The sequence below is a fragment of the Papaver somniferum genome, unplaced genomic scaffold (genome assembly GCF_003573695.1).
Source record: "Papaver somniferum cultivar HN1 unplaced genomic scaffold, ASM357369v1 unplaced-scaffold_31, whole genome shotgun sequence".
Classification (NCBI taxonomy): Eukaryota; Viridiplantae; Streptophyta; class Magnoliopsida; order Ranunculales; family Papaveraceae; genus Papaver; species Papaver somniferum.
The window spans coordinates 1,130,248-1,151,294 of NW_020642151.1; the positions used below are offsets into that span (position 1 = coordinate 1,130,248).

The 21,047-nt window shown below is 36.6% G+C and overlaps 1 protein-coding gene across 2 annotated transcripts; it reads right to left on the reverse strand.

Annotated features, from left to right (window-relative positions):
• Window positions 1-15,169: 15,169 nt before the first annotated feature.
• Window positions 15,170-17,003, reverse strand: LOC113341737 (ankyrin repeat-containing protein BDA1-like). Of its 2 annotated transcripts, XR_003356118.1 has the most exons (3): window positions 16,405-17,003; window positions 16,007-16,292; window positions 15,170-15,762 (listed from the first exon to the last, which is right to left on the reverse strand). XR_003356118.1 is itself a non-coding variant. In XM_026586498.1 (2 exons), exons 1-2 carry the CDS (start codon window positions 16,870-16,872, stop codon window positions 16,146-16,148), a joined length of 615 nt encoding a protein of 204 aa, XP_026442283.1. In that variant the 5' UTR covers window positions 16,873-17,003; the 3' UTR covers window positions 15,170-16,145. The 2 variants fall into 2 exon arrangements, 1 of the variants encoding a protein (XP_026442283.1); XM_026586498.1 differs by having other exon boundaries at window positions 15,170-16,292.
• Between the last annotated feature and the right edge of the window lie 4,044 nt (window positions 17,004-21,047).

The window sequence follows — 21,047 nt, forward strand, 5'->3', positions numbered from 1 at the left end:
TCTAGCCATGAAAGAAGAAATCATATGGGCTAGACAGAGTAATTTAAAGGATGTAGTGTTCGAGTCTGACAATCTCAATGTAATTAACGCCGTAAAGCTTGCCATGCCTTCGGTCCACTGGAAGAACCAAGGAGTTGTAGATGAAATAAGGAACTTGCTTCTATCTGTTCCGTATTTTAAGTTAAATCATGTTAAGAGAACTACTAACAATGCAACTCATGCTATAGAAAAAAACTCTCAGAAAGTCAAGCTATCTTTAGACTTTTTTGGTAACATCCAGATACTTTCAGAAAACCTATTACAGATGATATGACAGCCTATAACTCTAAGTTATATAATTATCCTAAGTAATAGAAGTTGTTTTTTTCGCATCAAAAGAAAAATATGCTATGTACATCATGAAGGGTGCATACGTATAATGCTCAAAGCATTAGATGAGGGACTGAACAAGCTTGTCTCCATAATGAAATCATTGAAATGTCAACGATCTCCAAAATATCCGTAGAAAGAACATCCAGAATATTTCCTCATAGCTGTATAACTTTCTAATACTTATTGTTGTAGGGCCTACGGCCATCGATGGTGTGCGGTCCAACTAGATACCTAGGACTCTTTACATGTATTAATAATATGATTTCAGGTGATTTTCCTCTCCCGTTGTTAAAAGCTGAACAAAGCTCTCTTCTGAGAGCTTCTGGCCCTACCGGAGTATATCTCAGCCAGTAGGATCATCTTGATTATTCACACCAGCAATATTTACTCGGAAACACCACCACCGATTTTATTTTCCCTCTCCAACTAAACCCTAATCATCGAGTTTCTGAATATCACGTTTTTTTCTCCACCGCCTCATCTCCTCCCTTTTGCTCTCTCTGTTCTCCTTAATTGCCTCTTTAATTCCTAAGAATTTTTCTTCGGTGATCTTATTCTTGATTGTTCATTGTTGATTTGGCTCTTATTATTCATTGTTTGCAGCTACAAGCCTACAATTTTCGTTGCTCTGGATAAACCAACAAAACCTATGGTACCTTAACCCTATCTTTTTTTTTTGCGATCATTTCTTCACAAGGATTGTTTTGATTATTTAGGTTAGAGTATTTCAACCCACTTCTCTATGTTTTCACAATATCTTAGGCTTAACGATTTGGTATTTTACTCAGTGATCTTGGGTATACGGGCATAACAAAGCGTGGGTTCTGAAATCTTATTTCCTATTAGGTTTTCCCAAAACCAATTTCTCTAAGAAAAAACAAAAACAACAACAAAGCTCTCTTCTGAGAGATTCTGGCACACCGGAGTATATCTCAGCCAGTAGGATCATCCTGATTATTCACACCAGCAATATTTACTCGGAAACACCACCACCGAATTTATTTTCCCTCTCCAACTAAACCCTAATCACCGAGTTTCTTAATATCACGTTTTTTCTCCACTGCCTCATCTCCTCCCTTTTGCTCTCTCTGTTCTCCTTAATTGTCTCTTTAATTCCTCAGATTTTTTCTTCGGTGATCTTATTCTTGATTTTTCATTGTTGATTTGTCTCTTATTGTTCATTGTTTGCAACTACAAGCCTATAATTTTCGTTTCTCTGGATAAACCAACAAAACCTATGGTACCTTAACCCTATCTTTTTTTTTTTGCGATCCTTTCTTCACAAGGATTGTTTTGATTATTTAGGTTAGGGTATTTCAACCCACTTCTCTATATTTTCACAATATCTTAGGCTTAACGATTTTGTATTTTACTCGGTGATCTTGGGTATACGGGCATAACAAAGCATGGGTTCTGAAATCTTATTTCGTATTAGGTTTTCCCAAAACCAATTTCTCTAAGAAAAAACAAAAACAACAACAAAGCTCTCTTCTGAGAGCTTCTGGCCGCACCGGAGTATATCTCAGCCAGTAGGATCATCCTGATTATTCACACCAGCAATATTTACTCGGAAACACCACCACCGATTTTATTTTCCCTCTCCAACTAAACCCTAATCATCGAGTTTCTGAATATCACGTTTTTTTCTCCATTGCCTCATCTCCTCCCTTTTGCTCTCTCTGTTCTCCTTAATTGTCTCTTTAATTCCTAAGAGTTTTTCTTCGGTGATCTTATTCTTGATTGTTCATTGTTGATTTGGCTCTTATTGTTCATTGTTTGCAGTTACAAGCCTACAATTTTCGTTGCTCTGGATAAACCAAAAAAACCTATGGTACCTTAACCCTATCTTTTTTTTTTTTTTTTTTGCGATCCTTTCTTCACAAGGATTATTTTGATTATTTAGGTTAGGGTATTGTCAACCCACTTCTCTATCTTTTCGCAATATCTTAGGCTTAACGATTTGGTTTTTTACTCAGTGATCTTGGATATACGGGTATAACAAAGCGTGGGTTCTGAAATCTTATTTCCTATTATTGTTTGCCAAAACCAATTTCTCTAAGGAAAAAACAAAAACAATATCAACATCAACATCGTCTTTACGCTCCCAAGAAAAAACGAAAACAACAGTAACATCGTCTTTACGCTATCAACATTGAAATGGAATAACCCTAGAATGATCGATATAGAGACCATGAAGCAAGTCATGTTAATGCTTTGTACAGGCAGTGACAAACGCATTAATTAAGTAACATGCAGACGATTAATTAAGTAACAAGAGTTCTTGAGGAGTTTTGGCTTCACTGGATGATTTAGGCAGACGATTAATTAAGTAACAGGCAGTGACAAACGCATCAGCCCAAAATGATGAGGGCATATGTGCTTGAAATAAAAGTGCTAGGCCAGATTCAGTGACATGGAGAATCTGCTATTCCATTTTGTGGTGATGTATGAGGACAAGAGAATCGGTGTTGAATACCAGATTCATTCAAATACTTTGTGAACTTCTTATACTCTAAGGCATTGTCAGACTGAAAAGTCTTAATCCTATGATCTGTAAGATTTTCAATTTGTTTTCGAAAATTTATAAAAATGGACAGAGCATCAGAACGTTGCACTAAAGAAAACACCCAAGCGAAATGAGAATAAACATCCATTAGGAGCATGTAATATCGAAAACCAGACCTGGATAGTTTAGGGGAGACCCAGATATCAGAAAAAACCAAAGAAAGTGGTTTATCATAAGATGTAGTGCTGAGAGAAAAGGGAAGTTTTCTGCTCTTACTAACATGACAAGAGTTGCAGAAATTAAACATTTTATTCGAAACTGGAAGTGAAAACCTATTGCAAATGCTAGACACGGTACGTAGCATCGGATGACCCAGACGTTGATGCCATGTCGGCATGGAAGATGCAACATTAGCTTGAGAAGACCCTTGTTTTCTTATTTGTGTAAGGCCTTCAAGAATGTACAGTCCATTCCTGTTCAGTCCGCGCAGCAGCAGCTTTCCCGTTGTCTTGTCCTTTACAAAGAAATGAGATGTGTGAAACTCAAAGAAAACACCATTATATTTGCAGAATTGAGAAACTGATAACAAGTTTGTATTTATACTGGGTACATGAAAAATGTTATTCAAACAGAATAATCTTAAGTTATGTGTGAAAGATGCATTACCAGTATGTGTGATGTTTAGTGAATTACCATTACCCACATACACTTGTTCTGTGCCTGTATATTCATGAGGGATTGTTAAGTTGTTCATATCTGCTGTTAGATGATTGGTAGCACCAGAATCAGTTACCCATTGGTTGCCATATGATGCTTCAAGAAATGCAATATACGCAGCTTGTGGTTTTGGTTGATTGGTGCTTGGTTTGTAACGGAACCAGCATTTGTCACCAAGGTGACCTTTCTTCTTGCAGAATTGACACTTCTCAGCAATGTTGTTGCTTTGCAGAGGAGACTGGAAACGATGTTGTGACTGATTTTGTTGATAATGAAAAGGTCGTTGATTTTGATTGTGGTTGTTGTTTTGGGGAGTTTTTCGTCCTGATGTAGATGAAGATGCAATATGTGCAATGGGTTGTTGTATTTCCTCAAGCTGACGTGTGATGCGCATATCAAAGTTGAGAAGATGTGAGTAAAACAGATCCATGCTCAGGTTCTCCATTGTGCTTAAGGTGGAGACAATCGAATCATATGCTTGGTTCAACCCATTGCTGATGGATTGCTTCTTTTCATCATCACTGACTGTATATTCGGATGTTGCAAGCTGTGCAAATAGTTCTTTAGCCTCATTTAAAAAGACTCTTAAAGATTTGTTACCTTTGCTTAAGTTATGTAGCTGCTTTTTGAGATTCATCTGGTGAAACTTTGTCTTTGGAGCATATTCTGCCTCCAATGCATCCCATACCTCCTTAGATGTATTAAGATCACGTACAACCCCAAGACACTCTGGAGTAAGAGTTGAGTTCAGCCATCCAACCAAAAGAGAGTCTTGTTCTTCATATGCAATGAACTCTGGATTTTCAGCATCAGAATCTGGTATTGTTCTAGGAGGTATAGCTTTTGTACCATCAATAAAGCCAATTAATCCATGGCCCTTCAGAATTGGTTTAAACTGTGTTTTCCACAGTGGGTAGTTGGTTTCTGTTAGCTTAAGAGTTACCAGATGATGGATCTGTACGTTTCTTAGCTGAGTTGTTGTCGACATATTTGGTGAGTTTTGTTTGTTTTGAAGTGTTTTGGAAGCGTATCTTGGATCAAGGCTGATACCAAGTTAAGATATGAGTTTTGGTGAATGAATTCCACACCTGAACTGTGGAGTCGATGTATTATTTATACAAGACCTCAAAGATGATGTTACAACATTTTTTACCTATTCAAAAGTAATGAATGCTATTCTTAAGCTAACTGAAAGACTCTAAGACTTATCTGATACTACCCAGTCTTTCCTAGACTTACGGTATTCAACCTGGTCAGTTGAGACTTGTGAGCCGGTGAGACTCGTATGGTTAACAGTCTGGAGAGAGTTTGATTAACTACAGATCAGAAAGTTTAGTCTTTGAATCTGTTTACTGCTTAATACTTCTCCTCCTTAATACTTTTGTTTCTTGAATCTTTTTACTTGATACTGCAAACTTATTGTATGTTCTCTTTCTCAGTCTTACTTCAATTTCAATTGCATTCTCCATGGTTTTTAACTGTTCTGCTATTTATTTATGTAAATCTAATCATGTACGAGTAAGACATGTTTATTGTTGTACGTGGATATAACTAACGGTGCCAGTGTCACGGTTTGACTCTACCATAAATTAAATTTTATGCTTTTCAAGGTAGTGACCAATGTTTTCTTTAAAGAAACAAAGACGCATTTGTTTAAGGTAACATCATACTTCTTTTAGATATACTGAATCAGTTATTCCATACTCACTCTTAAGCGCCCGTTACCTCTTCTTTTTGTTCCTATAAAACTTCAACATTTTTTTATTTTTTGCTATATTTTTGAATAGGTTAAGGAAATAACCAGTTGGGGTATTTTTGAGATGAGGATCCAATCCATTTTTTGGCATCCATCGCATATATATATACTTCTGTGTGAGATTTTGTAAATTATCTCGGGATGTCTCAGGGATCGAATAGGAGGAAGTTGAAGCATTTGAAAGACAACTTGATGGCCTCTATGGCCTTTATCCAGCGGGTGTGAGCCATACGTTGGGCAGGTCACGTGAACATGCAATTTATATTTTGGTTACCCGCAGGACCAAAATGTTCAATGGTAAGATTATCATACATCATTTGTTTTTTTGTGAAGTTTGTATGTTATAGTTCTCGCATATAAAGTAGATTTAAGTTTTTCAGTCTGCTTCCACTTAACCAAGTTAGTAGACCAATTTTAGATCCAAGTTTCAAGTAGATTTAAGTTTTCCATATCACTAGATTGAAGTTTGTATATATATTTTTTGGCACCTCAATTTTTTGGAATGGGGGGAAGTGTAAATTTTATAGGCCTAGAAGTAGACTGAAGTTAGGAATGGGAGAAAATGTAAATTGTAGTATATGCTTAGAAGTAGACTTAAGTTATTCACTAGATTTCTCATAGATGGGATTTAACGTTCTAGGGACCTGCCAACATGGTCGTGAATGCAACCTTAATAAGTTGTTTTGGTGCAAACATTGATTTGAAGATACTTTCTGTATATATATGGATTGAAAAAACAGTGATTTAGAAAAGGTCAGGAGAAAATCTTGATTGTTAACCACTAGGAAGAGTGTAACAATGTTGATTTAGGACTCATAACACCAATTGACCCTAGATTTAATCATACTTTGATGGTACATTGCACTTAATATAATTTTCAAGTGTATGAAATTTGAGCAAATTCTTCAAAATGTACTCTTAATCTTCCTTGATGGGCTTTCCAGATGATGATCGTTAACCCCTAACCCCTTTTATGTTCCTTATACGGGTCCTTCGACTAAACCAAAATTCCCGGGCTCCACTTTTCCGGAGAACCCTACTTTTTCCCCAGTGAAGATAATGGCTAAAGAAATACAAGCATCATCTTACTATTTCTTCCCCTAAATTAGAGAGAATGTAAGACAAAATAAAGTTGTTATACCGAGAATGTAATAGACCTCCCTGGACCTCTAGCCTTTCTTTTTTTCATGGTAATTTGATTACTTTTAATAGATTTTATGAAGCGACTACTTTTAACATAATTATTTTTAGTATTTTACCCTTTTATTTCCTATTTTTGTCAAATTTTGAATTCCAAAATTTAATAGCAACATACCATACTCGATTAAACTCTACAAAACATCTAGGCCCGTGCAACGCACGGGCATGATAACTAGTATAAAGAATATGATATCCATGATTCTACTGTAACACCTAGGACTTTTTACATGTAATTTGATTATTCTGTGGAATAGAAATCTTTCTCCTTTTCCGTCTCTTTGTCTTCTTCTCTATGATTCTACTGCAACACGTTATCAGCACGACTATACCAACGTGCAATTTTCTTATTCGTTCAAGATTGGTCATGGATTATTTCTTGAAGATTAGCGTGGTTCTGATCCTATTTGTTTCTCATCATGGATGCGTTACCAGGTATTTCTTTTGAACAAAGAAATTCGTTTTCATAATGTATATTAGGGTTCCACGAATGCATGATTATCAAACATAGAGATTTCACCAACAGATTTTCATGAAATTTTAATATATGCAACCCAATTAGGTATTACTCCATATTTTATTAAAATTTCAACCAAATCAGAAAATGATGCAATCTCCAAAACCTATTTTTCATGAAACTGTCTACGTTCAGAAAAAAATCCTAGTTTATAACAGCGTAATAAAACTTAATTTTTAAGAATTCCAACCATTGGATGATGCTTTATTTTTGGTACATATTATATATTGTTCTTTTTAAGCTTCATAAATATCCAACCATGGGAAGCACTCAATCAAGTACGTGATATTTCCAGTTGTGTCCACAGAAACGTGAATTAGAACAGTCATGCATACAACATCATGTATATACATATATATATATATATATATATATATATATATAGCCATTGGATTACCTTGAAATTTTGTTATGTTTAGCACAACATTTTGATGAATCTTCTGAAAAAATTTCATCATCATCAGATATCAATTGGGTTCTGATCACCACAGTTGGATGATGAAATTTCCAATTTTAGGGTTAACAATATATTTGGGCCTCTATGATAATAGTTTTAAGTTCATTATCAACGGGCATGAGTACTTCATATACAATGGATCATATATGTGCACTTTTGTTAACCATGACCTAGTCAACCCAATGGACCGGGCCTTGACCAAACCGTTTACCGGGTTTTGACTAAACCTTCACCTTTTGGACTCAGAAGTACTTGAGCGCCATTAAGGAGCCTCTAATACTGAAGTCATTTGTGTCTACAAGGGATTTACAAAAGTAACAGTAGATGTTGAAGTATATTAGCAATAGATTCACAGTATTTAGTAAGTTATTCAACCCGATGTAAGTGGTTGGGAGGCATGTGAGATTATCTTGAACAACAATGTTTACACCGGGATAAAGAAGTTTCTCAACTTGAGGTAACTGTGCTAAGGATAGAACAAAGGGTTAGACGTGATATATCATACCAATATTGGTATACTAGAACATATGAATGAGTTGGAAATGAACCTTGTTATAGGTATTGTTACAAGCAATGTGATGAGAATGTAATTGATTGCATCTTTTATTTTCTTTAATGAATATGGAAGGAAACATATTCCTAGAGAAATTTATGAGTCAATTTGGTGAAATGTAAATCACTAGTATTTGAACTATTGAATCCATACTAACCCCGACAATGAAATATTGGGTATTGACTCAGAAAGGATTTTGCAAACCCATAAAACTATTTTGGTTGTGACATGATGATCGTTTTGAAAGGACTCATACGTACATCACTTTATGTTAGCGAACGAGACAACGAGAAAAATATTGACAAAATGCGAAGTGACGGCATATCTCTAAATAAGTGTTTCCTAAAGTACTAGATGCACAACCCCCCTTCCCATGCAAATGGTAAACAATCCATATTGCAAAGAAAACGAGGTGATATTTGGAAAAATATCCATGCAATAAAGTGATTTATGGCTCTCTTGGATATTTTGAAATTCTGGACTAGTTATAGTTCCCAAGGACTATTGCGTTTGGAAAACTATTAGAACATATTATGCGTGTAAATTCTAGAGAGTATACATCAAAAGGACTTGATGGTTATTGCATGTTTAATAGGATCAACGTAGAGCATCCTATACCCCATGGTCTCACAAAGGCTATTATCAAAGGTTACATATGGTTCTTAAGGCATGGTTATGCGTGAAAACCTACCCTTAACTTCTTGGGGAATATGTAATATTACACGCATTTTCACTTATTCAAAGAACCGACTATTGGTCAACCATTCTTCGTGTACCAGTTGGTAACTGGATATAAACCTGACATTTTGTGTTCTTACGCATTTTTGGTTGCACTATATGTGCCCTTACGACTCCACAGCGTACTATGATGAGTCATAAAAACGATTAAGTAACTACGAAGGACAAAAAAATCCCATAATTATCCGCAGTTTTAACCCTTTTGATAGACTATCCCTCAACCGTTGATTTTCGAATAGTCATTCCAATGGGATAGTCTTCCTGTCATAGTGTGTTCTCATTTTGTCTCATATAGACTTCTATACTCCATAAATAGAAATGTGAAGTGAAAAAGGATTATCGATTTTCGGAATGTACACTGATATAAACTGACGAGATCGCACAAACCAACTATAAATGTGCATGTAAGGCTAAAAATCCTTAGTAAAGGATATGCACCATAAACTAAGGTGTTACAACTACACCTGGTGGAACTGCGGTTGAGGCCAGAGAGAGCACTAGGTTCGATCAGTGCTCACCTATAAAGGAAATAGGTGAGTTAGGCACAACCTAATTATATCATCTGAAATCATCTCATAAGATTGTATCTATTATGTTCATGAATCAAATGGGAGGGAGCTCCGAAGTTTTAAATGATTCTAGAGAACAATGATATCCTGACGGATTATAAGAATGCATATGAGTCAATGGAAAGATCATGCGTGCATAGTGATGATATAATCCATAAATAGTTTCTCCAGAAGTAGAGCACAGTGAGATCGAACCATGCTTTATTTTGATTAATTTCAAATAAATAACATATTTGGCCTACAAAATCCGGGTAGAACATATTTCATTGATAAATATATGGGTATTTGGTGTGGTAGTATTAACCAACCAAATGTAAATCCTGTGGGCCATATGTGGTTATTCGCCACAAATTGTAGTGAGAATAATGAGGTGTTAAAGTATAAAAAATCACCTTGTGGCGCGAGGTTTCTTACAAACCCCAGGATCGCTTACTCTTTTGAACATCATAATATTTTGTTAATTAGTATTCTTGGTAGTTTGAAAAGAACTTGAAACACAATAGATTTGGTTATATCTTTGGATATTTATACTCAAAGATCTTTGTAAAAGTGCATGATGGCCTTTTTCTTCCTAAGTCAAATGAATCTAAACCACGGAGTGTGTTTGCAGTTATACCGGAACACCCACTTATTGATTGAAACAATCAGGCGGGTGTAGTACACCCATCTAAGTGACTATTTGATTGGGAAGGGATAAACATGTAAGGTTTTGTGCCATGCGTATTAACTAAGTTCCTGATTCAGAATTACAACTATCTATGTCGACGGTATGAACATGAAAACGCGGGGGTACCAAAATGCACCACCACTTTTTTCTTACGCAATATGTATGGACAAACTCAATACAACTTCGAAAGTTAAACTCAGTCAAGGAATAATATCTGGAGTTATATCTCTCTCTCCTGCAATTAAAATGTTTACAAAATCAAATCTGTGAACCTAATCCCAAAGAGATAACTTGCACGGTACCAAAGATCAATGTCCAAGAATCAATCAAGTCGTATCCAACAAACTAGGTCAGATGTCTCTACTATGATTTATTGACGCACAACCTGTAATATTTTAATTATAAATATAAACAATATAATGCAGAAAAAGAAATAACACAGACACTAGAAGTTTTGTTAACGAGAAAACCGCAAATGTAGAAAAACCCCTGGACCTAGTCCAGATTGAACACCAAACTGTATTAAGCTTCTACAGACACTAGCCTACTACCAATTAACTTCATACTAGAATGTAGTTGATCCCTAAAAGGTATCCCACTGATTAAGGTAAATCCGCGCTCCATACGCCTCCTGAATCCCAACAGGACTCGGCGCAATTGATTCCCTTAGATTACGTCACACCAACTAAGAGTTGCTTCAACTCAATTGAAGACTTTAAACCAAATATTCCTCCCACATATTAAGCCTATATATTGATTTCCTTTTACAATCAAATAACCTGATCAAGGGTGTAGAAATCGATGGCAATAGATAAAGTCTAGCTAACCTCCAAATCTAGACTTATGCAACCCAAAGTACATCATGGATTATTATTCACCTCACAAGTATAAAACCCGTGGATTCAACAAAGATTGAGACGAAGAGAACTTTGATGATTTATATCTATCTTGATCGATGGATCAATATCAACAAACAATCAAGATCAGGATACTAAAGTTATCAAGGAAAGATAACTGGACCTGGCTTCATGAATCCCTATGAAGACTTTGTAGTCGCTAAACCCTAAAAGGTTTTAGGAAGAGGAAGACTCTAAATACAACTTGGACACACCAAAAAGAAGTTTCGAGATTCAAAGATCCCAGTTGCTTTAAGTTCTCCTTTTATAGACATTCAAAGCATAGGTTGATTTAGGTTAAAGCTAAGATAACTTTGGAACCAAGCAAAAAATATCCATCGTTAGATGAATCTTTGAATATGATTTACATAAGCAAGATATACACTCTAGTTAGGTGAGACCGTAACCGAACCATGTACAAAGACTATGTTCAACATGGTTAGTCGAAACTAGCCGGTTTGAATTTGAAATCTTAATCTTCATTTTCATGAACACATAAGACATTAACTCCAAGTCACAAACATGTGATCAAATAAGTCCAGTATTTTTAGAGAATTAATCAAATGCTAATCATCTCGTAAAAATAGTTTAAACACACTTGAAATATAACCGACATGGTTAGTAGGTGTACAAGGTACAAATACCATTGTAGTTCGTGAGTCGGTTCAGTCAAGTACGCGTACCGATTTGTAAACTTTTAACCAAAACCAAATCTCTGGAGTTCACATAACTTTTTAGGTTTGCGTACCGGTTTGGAAACTTTCCACCAAACCTAAGTTCCGGAGTTCACATAACTCTTTAGGTTTGAGTACCGTTTTGGAAACCTTAAGACTGTCGCCAGTTCCGGAGTTCACAGAACTAAATTGGTTCGCGTGCCGGTTTGGAAACAAACCCGGTTCCGTAACCACAATTCAAAAATAGTTTGCATATAAGTATGCATACCGATCCGGTTCACGAGTCACACAGATTTTCACATGATATACATAAGAATATGTGTACCACTAATCTGTAAGTCGATATATAGCTACTCCACTACGTTTACAAGTACATGTAATACGAGTTCAGACATATAATAGTTTTCCCAGTAAAACTGATACCACTGTCTTGTATCTGAATCAATAGTAGTTATATATTTCTCTAAATCGATTTGAAACATTCCTGGATAACACCAATGACACATATCACTGTTCCAGGATATTTCTGAATGATAAACTTGAATCATGATTTTGATTCTGAAAAATAAATTGTCCTTAACCGAAATTCATCAAGCATGAAAAAATGTTCATTAAGCTTAGTCATTATATTTCGAGAAGTCCGCTAACTTGATAATTAGTTCTTGGCTCGAAATTCTTGTCTATGCATACTAGTATAATTAGTTATGCAACATCATCTCAAATGATAGAAAAGTTAATATAACTTGAGATGTAGGTGGTCCAGTCTTCACTTACCTTTTGTTGATGAAGTTCTCCAAAAGATTCGTTTGATCTTTGTCTTCAAACGGTAAAACGCAATGATGACTGTCGTGATCCACTGTTTCTCAACTAATTTTTTATCCTAGTCCGAGACTTAACTAATTGTAGACTAGAAATCAAGATAGAGTTTTGACAACAAGTTTGAGATAGCAAAACTTGTGAGTTCGACCGAGCAATGCTCTAACAGAACATGATAAGTACACTTAATGGAATAAGAGATCTTACAAGCTATTTAAAATCTGAATTTGAGATGAAAATCCTGGGAAATCTAGATCTTATCTATGTTATGAACTAGAATACCAAGCTTGTAGTATATTATTCCACCAGTTTGCATATATCCTTTGTCAGGAAATTGAACAAGGACATGCATCCTTCTATCACTCCCATGATTACTCGAGTTTCAAATGTACATGAATGACTATTTCGTCTAAAGGACTATGATGAAGATTTGTTGGGATATGAACCCCCTATCTTAGTGCAATAGACGCATTATTGTATTTAGATATTGTACGCTCCACAAAATACAACATCCTCATTTGAACTTATTAGCTAGATATAGATGATGCGCGTCGTTTACACAAGAAATTAATTAACTTCTTTCCACACTATTAACTGGTAATATAATGGAAAGGAATTCGTTCCCACGAAGAGCACAGAGATTTTAGTTGTTATAATTTAACCGAAAAGGGGGTTTTTATGTTTTAAATTAAACTAACTAATAAAAGAAAATAATAAGAATTTGCTGTAAACAATAAAAAGAAAGATGACTGGGGAATCCTTCGCCGTCACTGAACCGAAACTTAATTAAATACAAATTTATATCTTGTTGAACTTATATTGTTACCAACCATAGAATAGCAATAAGCTCTGCTATCCCCCGGATTCCTGTTGTCACTGGATACAAAAGCGCTCGACTACCAGTTTCTATCCAACTAACCCACCAAGAATAAGCTCTCAAGGTGTAAATTAATCGAATGCTCTACACTCTGTGAATCAGGTTGATCCTAGCATCAGACGCATAGGCTCGGCCCGCTTACTAGTGTTATCTTTATACAAAATTGCTTTACAGAATCCCTTTGTCAGCTCTTGTGATTTACTACTTGTGTATAGAGTTGATGTGGCAGTTACACGCATCACACAAGTCTGAACTAGTAGAAGAAATATTGATTGGTTAATTTAATTGATCACTTTAAACAACTCTCAATATTCTTAAAAATTATAAAAATAATCAACAAATAAATAAATTTGAAATAAATTAAGTCATGAGACAGTATTTCTGCTTAAGCCACTCGACACAGAATTTACATTTTGAGTAAAATATAAGGCCAAATCTTCCCGTAGGACTTTGATTACGATTCTGATTGATTATTCTTTTCCCATTCGTAGTTATTTTACCTTTGGGTTCATTAAAGACTTGAAGTGACCGGTGGTATATTTGATCTCAATCAAAAAGTTGACTCGTCATTAATTTGAAACCTTCAATTTAGAATTTCTTACGTATTATTTAAACAAGCATCTTACCCAGGCATATGCACAGTTACGGGAGTGTCCATATCGCCCGTGGTTAAGATTGCACTTAAACTGCTTATGTGTTGTCGAACATAAATTTCATGTGGTAAATAGTTACATACTCTTATTGCATATCATGATTCATGAATAAATGTGTTAAGTTTTGGTTATGTTTTCGCTAAGTATAGACTTCTGTCGAGGAAGCAATGCCTTTCCTTACCCCTTAAGCTTATGAAAAGCTAAATTTTTAGCTCCACAACTGAATCAATGTTAAACCCAGGTTTTCGACAACGAAAATGTTACAGCCCAAATCATACGAAAGGATAGAAAAATGAAAACCAAAATTTCTTTAGGTTCATATTCCGGAACTAAAAAATCCCAAACTTATTTTCCCCTGTTCTCCTAAGATTTGAGGCACCAATGGGGTGGTAATTTGAAATGCTTCAACATTCTTGTTGAGTTTGGGGTACGGAATATATTTAAGAGAAACTGCATGATAATCTTCAAGGTAATTCGTTCGAAATCTTGAACAAATTACTGTATGATATCATGGTTTCTGCTGTACCCTCCTTTATTCTAGCCCAACAACATTGTTATCTCATTTTTTACTTGTTTAACGCGGAATTGCTTTCTTTTTAAAGAACTAAAGCATCCCTATATATAGCATGCGCAACAACGTTTTTGTCTCGTTCTTACTTTTTAACAGGGAATTGTTGATATTTTCCTGAGGAATCTGCTTCCAGTTCGGTAAAGATTGCGTCCTAATTAAGCGACATTTCATTAAAGCGGTCAATGTACTGATGGATGTGTTCTTTGATCAATTATAAACCTCTGACCTCCTCTTGGTTTGGTTGGTTATGTGAGTTTGTATAATTTGTTTGTGGCTTTCCTTTCCTTAGCAAAATTGGAAAAGGAATATTCTTCTGCATATTTGAAAGAGACAAAAAAACAAAGAGACATAAAAACATTTGCAGCACCACCATTGCTTGAACCAAGGTCTAGGCGCCACTGACGTTGTGAAACAGAAGCGTACGACATAACAACAAAAAGTACAGCACATATATGAACTGCCATATTAAGTATATGATTCAGAATATTATTATTATTCATGTCACACCACCTGAAACAAACTAGACTGGCAGCAACAAACAAGCTGACCAACTAATAGAGAACAACAAAACAAGCCGTGAACAAAACTTCAACTCCAAAGAAAAGCAACAAAAGTAAAGACAACGGTACCAAATAAACTATCATAAGTTGAATTTATAGAGAAACAAAAATAAGAAAACAAATAAACCACAAATAAATATAATCACTTTCCCCACATCTCGTGCATCAAAGCTGAAAACCAATTTAAGGTATCTTTCAACTCCAACAATAAGGTACTTTGGCATCTTACGTATATTGGAAATCAAAGACCAGATGAAGAAGATAGTTCCAAATATGCACCACAGCCCAAGGAACACATACAGTGATGTTCTTGTGGGATCCTTTAAAAAGTCTGGAGTCAAGGCTATGAATACAGATCTATAACCAGCAATAATGCAACCTATTGAAATGCACATTAGCACAACAAGAAGCCGACCCTGAGCCACGGATGTATCATTCATAACCCCTGATATGACCAAAAGGATTATGGTCACTGACACTAGAAATGCCACTACATTTGTAACCATGTAAAGGATGTAATTACTCGGGCTGATATAAGCCAATATAGATGTTCCAGAGAACATCATCAGATAAGGAAAAAAATCACTTCCACTACTGTTATGGTAATTCGAAATAATGTTCCTGTAATTATCCTCTTCTAAAATGACACCATCGGAATACGTTAGGCTGCGATTTAAATAATCTGAATTAGATTGTAATAAATCCCATACAAATAGAGTACTCATGTCAGTTGTATGATTACTTATGGTACTGTTTAGATCAATATCAATATTAAGAGAATGTCTTTTCTTCCTCCACCATCCATTTTTGTAAAAGCAGTCAAACCATCCAAATCATTAGACATACGATGAGAGCGTAGCATGTTACTTAGATAATATGTAAAAGTATTAGGATCTGAATTAGAATTGACCTTAGTGTCTTGTTGCCACAAACCCCCTGGTGGACTATTAGCAGCTTGGAAGGCGATTCCAGCTATTAATGTTGCTACTACCATTAACGCATCCATCCTCTCCTTCTGCCCTTGATGATCATTGCGCTTCTTCTTTTTTTCATGGGGTCCATAGTAATAAAAACACCCAATTTCTAATTCCATTTTTCTTAGTTTGAGGTATAATGTCCAAAGCTTTGAGGCCGTTATTGTTCAAGGCATTTATGTCAACTCTTACAATTTCGCTGTCCACCAAAAACTTTACAATCTGCAAACACAAATTAACAATATTTGAAATTCATTTATTATGCTAATGTTTTCCGGGAGGACTACAAAAATTTCATGATTAATTAAGGTTAGGCAGGTTATATATGTATTACCTTCATATTCCCCGCTTTTGCAGCAAGGTGCAAGATTGTATTCCCATCGGCATCTTTGGAGTTGGCAGAAATAGAATAATCTCGATTTCCTGGTTTTTCACCAGCCAAGTACTCAACCAACAACCTAAGGGCCTGCACAGTACCATTATTTTTAACACAAAAGTGTAGTATAGTCTCATTGCGTTCGTTCCTTATGTGAATTGCTTCTGGTCTTTCTTGTATTAACATCTTCATTGTCTTAATTGCCTTACCTTGACCTTTCATAACTGCTAGATGCAAAGGTGTTCTTCCATCTTGATCTTGAACTATACAAGCATCAGCATTCGCTTCCAACAACACTTTTACCAAACGAAGATGCAGTCTTGCTGAAGCTAGGTGAAGAGGAGTTAATCCTTGTGAATCGGCTTTCAGTGCAAGTTCTGGTTTGAAAATTAGAACTTCTTTTACAAAACTAACATGACCACACATAACTGCTATGTGTACTGGAGTTCTACAAAAACTAGTAAAGACTTCATCTAGAGTAAGACTCGGGACTTCCAGAAGCAACTTCCGTAACGAATCAACACAACCTCTCTGTGATACTTAAAATAGCCTCTCCATTTCTTATCTCTGGCTTGTTGGTCCATCCCTTAATGTACTAAGCCTATATATACTCATAAAGTTTTAGATGACACTAGTAATCAGCTAGTGAAGAAATTCTGCTAAGTGAGCAAGAAGTTTCAATGTCCTTTATAGATTCTCCACAGTGATTAATAACGTGTGTTTGATTCGTCTTCCTTCTGTCTTTTCTTTGTTTGATTCTTTACTTTAACCTTACTCATCGTATCAAGTTTCAGCTTAAGAAAAACATAGGCCTTCTTTTTGTTTTAATTTGCGAATCCTAAAAATGTTCGAAATGACAAACTTATAGTGGTTGGCATCATTGGGTCTACCCTGCTAGAAGGAAGTTGTTTGGTTTTCAACTTGGACCAAAGTTGATATGAAGATCTATCAGATAAGGCCCAAGTGGTCATTACTTTGTGGGACAAAAACCTGAAAAGAAAAAAAGAAGAGGTAGTAATAACTTGTTTTTCGGACTCCAAACACAGGAATCAACTTTCGAACAACACTTTAGACCAAGCCAAAAAAACCCTCCAAAACCCGAAGTTTCTCAAAATGGCAAAAAAAAAAAAAAGTGAACTAGAAGGACCAGTGGGAATACGCACCAAAACCTAGGTGGCCAGGTCATAGTGCTTGTATCATTTCTCAGGATCATGCCATGCCAGAAATTCCAACTGTCCAGATATTCATTAATCTCACATTTATATATACATTTTATTCCTGAGTATCACAATGCAACAGAGATTACAATTAATGGAAAATTTAATACCCACACATGCATGTAAATGTACCCCTTAAGTTGATTAGAGATTGGGAGATCTTTTATACAATTGAATGGAGTTTGTTCGATCAAATTAATAGGGTAATTCTATTTATTTATTTTTCTCTTTTTTGGAATGATAAATGGATTACTGGGATGATTTTGAAGCAAGAATATTCTATGTTGTATATGAAGAGCAATAGTGCATGGCTAAATGGTGCACAGTGGATTAATTTAATTATTTCGTCTACTGGCAGTTGGGTTTTCAACTAGAAGGTATGTTGTTGTCCACAGAGGACCTGTTTCGTATTGACCAGCTGATCTTGGTTCAAGCCCACCAGTGACTGTAGAAACGACGCTGCTATGTTTGACAATGCGACAGAGTTTAATGAATTCAGTTTAAAAAGGGTGTATGAGGTTAGTACTGCGAGTACGGGTGCTACAACATCTGAAGTACGGAAAACCCTTAGGTGGCCTAAGGATATTCCGCCTATAATCGGTTTCTTACTGTGGTAATAACCAAGACCTAAGATATACTAAGTAAGATAAATGCCGAAATCTTTATTGATGAATCATTCAAAATAACAAAGATACAAGTTCTTGAATACAAGAAAATCCTAATCTCTTACCTAGGTTAAACTCTCCCACTCTCCAAAAATCTGATCCCCTATACATTGCCCAAGGACCTCTATTTATAGGCCATCTAACCCTAATGGAACACAACTCATTTTATCTCGTCGGGTTCTCGCAGTAACGCTTTACACTTCGCCCAGACCGTTTTCCATAAAGTTTTTCCCCTTCTTTCGCTTACTTCACATGGGCTTGTCGGGACACCTGTCTCTTTTCTTGCTCCATAATTTATCTATCTCGTGAATTGTCTTTTCAGCCAAGTAATCTTACTTCGTCCTTTTTTACTTCGCGGAAAATATCTTGTAGGATACTTCATGAATCTTCATAAACCTTGTTCTTCTCGGAGCTTACTTCGTGATGAGACACTACCTCGCCCATAGATTTTACCTCGTCGACTTGTCAATAATGGTGACTCTGAATTGATTTGACAAGTCACTGACGAAGATTTTCGTGACACGATACAGGATATTTAGTCCGGATTCTCGCGTCTTCCTATGTCCACGTGGTGATCCATATTTTTCCTTTTCTTATTCTTCTCGATCGTAGGGAAAGGAGAATAAGAACCGTCTGAAGTTAAGTAACCGCCACTCCTCCCCATAAATGCTCTCCACGTGGTCCCTTTTTTTCGTGTGACCGTTAATTACCGATTCGTATTCTTCGATTGTGGGTAGCTTGGTTTGACTAGTCATCTATATAAATACCCCTTTTCTCAGTCCCTTATAACCTTTACCTTCCCTGCCTTCTGTAAACTTAGGTTACGTTTCGTTCTCGTCCAATGACTCCCAAGAAAGTCCCAGTCCTACTGTCTCCACGACTTATGAGGAATTTAAAATCGATCTTCATAAGTTGGGTATTTATCTATCTCCGGCGATTAATTCCTCCGGTTCTCCTCCTATTACCGCAACCAAATTCATGGAATTAAATTACCGATGGATTCAAACGGAAACTTGGTCTTCTACAAAGATGTTGATCACCGCTGGCCAAATGAGAGAGGGTCTTTATTTTCCTTTGTATGATCCGAAGAACCCTATTTTTTATGAAATCCTAGTCAAACTTCAGCGAGGTGTTTATCAATTGAGTGGAAATGCAGTCCATTTTGCTAATGAATTCGTCAGAAGTTCTAATGGAGATACTTCCAAGATTCCACTTTTGGTGCAAAGTTTCGTTTCTGCGGATTACAACATTGAATATTTCTCTGCGAACTACACCGTCCAGGATATGACCACGAGATCCTATCAGGAGTGGGGCGTCAAGCTTTCTCGCAAAACTTTGGTTGATCCGTCCAAGGCCCTTATTTTAGATGTGGATCCTATTGGTGCGAAACGAAACATGTATCTCCGTCTTTCTGGTGATGAGGATTGGATGATGGTTCATTTGAAGCCGAAAGCCCTCTGGTGTGGGGTCTCGACGAGAATGGGGATGCTCGCACTGGTCCTCTCCCTCAACATGCCCATCTCACGACATATGATGCAGGTCGATTTCGCTGGCATAAGATTCCCAACGAGGTTAGTCTTATCCTTCTTTGGTTTCCTTGTATTTTGTTTTATTGTCTCCTAACGTACTTGTTCCTGCCTCACTATCCTATTCCCCTGCCTGGTATGCTGAAGGACCGCTCTAAAAAGTCAGTTCACGCACAGGTTCGTATCCCGTGGCCTCCCTTTTGGTCGTTGTTTTCACTGATTCCTAACCTCCCATTTTCAGGATAATGAGCCTAAAGCATCGGATGGTCCTGCTAAGAATTTGAGGAAACGCCAACGTTCTGGGGTTCCTCCTACTATTGCCCAGGTATCCTTTCTTCCTTAATTTGCTTTCTTCTTCTCGCATCATCTTTTAACTTCGTAGATTTCAGGACGATCTTCCCACCTTTCGCACCTTACGGCGTCGCCGTCACCGCTTGGATGTGGACGGCCTGTCCCAAGTCCATTCCTCATTCTTAACTCTCCCCGATTCCTCTCATCATCAGCATCCTCGCTCATCTTGTGAGACTATCCCCTCGCGTAGTGCCTTCTCCCGAGCCCACTTCATCTAGAGGTGGTCGGCAAACTACCGAAGTGGAGGAGCCTAATCTTCTTCCTCACCTACAATTTTTAAGGGAGATTTTTGTTTCAACTCGCGGAGATACTTCTTTAAGATTTGAGGCTACCGAATCTTTGGTTTCTCTTAGTCTTAACGATTTTCTGGCTGAAGATCAATCCTTTATTTTGAATGCTTCTTTGAATCTCTCTCTGGAGCAACATTCTGCCATAATGGGTTTGGTGAGTCTTTAACATGCGTTTAATCATTTTTTCCCCTTATAATACTTCACGGAAATTTTAAAGCATATATTTCATCTTTAGGAGAAACATCGCAGCATGGCTCATCTCGTGGAGCTTCGGGAGTCTCGTGAATTGATGAAAAAGTCTAGTGCTCGTATTCTCCACCTAGAGGAGCAGCTCGCATAAGAGAGGAAAATCTCGTCTGATCTTCGCCGTGAGTTTCCCTTTCTTTGTCATTTTGGCACTATCTTTCTCTTGGTGATAACTTACCTGTTTAACTCCTTCATTCCTTAGGAAGTGAGCAAGAGCTGCAGCATGAGGTCTCTCTTTTATCCCGTGAAAAGGATAGTCTTTCCAACAAGGTCTCCACTCTTCAAGAGGACGTTCAGTATTTTCAT

Excerpts from the sequence above, each read along its gene's own strand:
- LOC113341737 (XM_026586498.1), bottom strand. The coding sequence starts at position 16,872 with ATGTGTGGTCATGTTAGTTTTGTAAAAGAAGTTCTAATTTTCAAACCA. Across the intron at positions 16,293-16,404 it reads CAAAAGCGGGGAATATGAAG|ATTGTAAAGTTTTTGGTGGA; the intron begins GTAATACATATA and ends TTGTGTTTGCAG.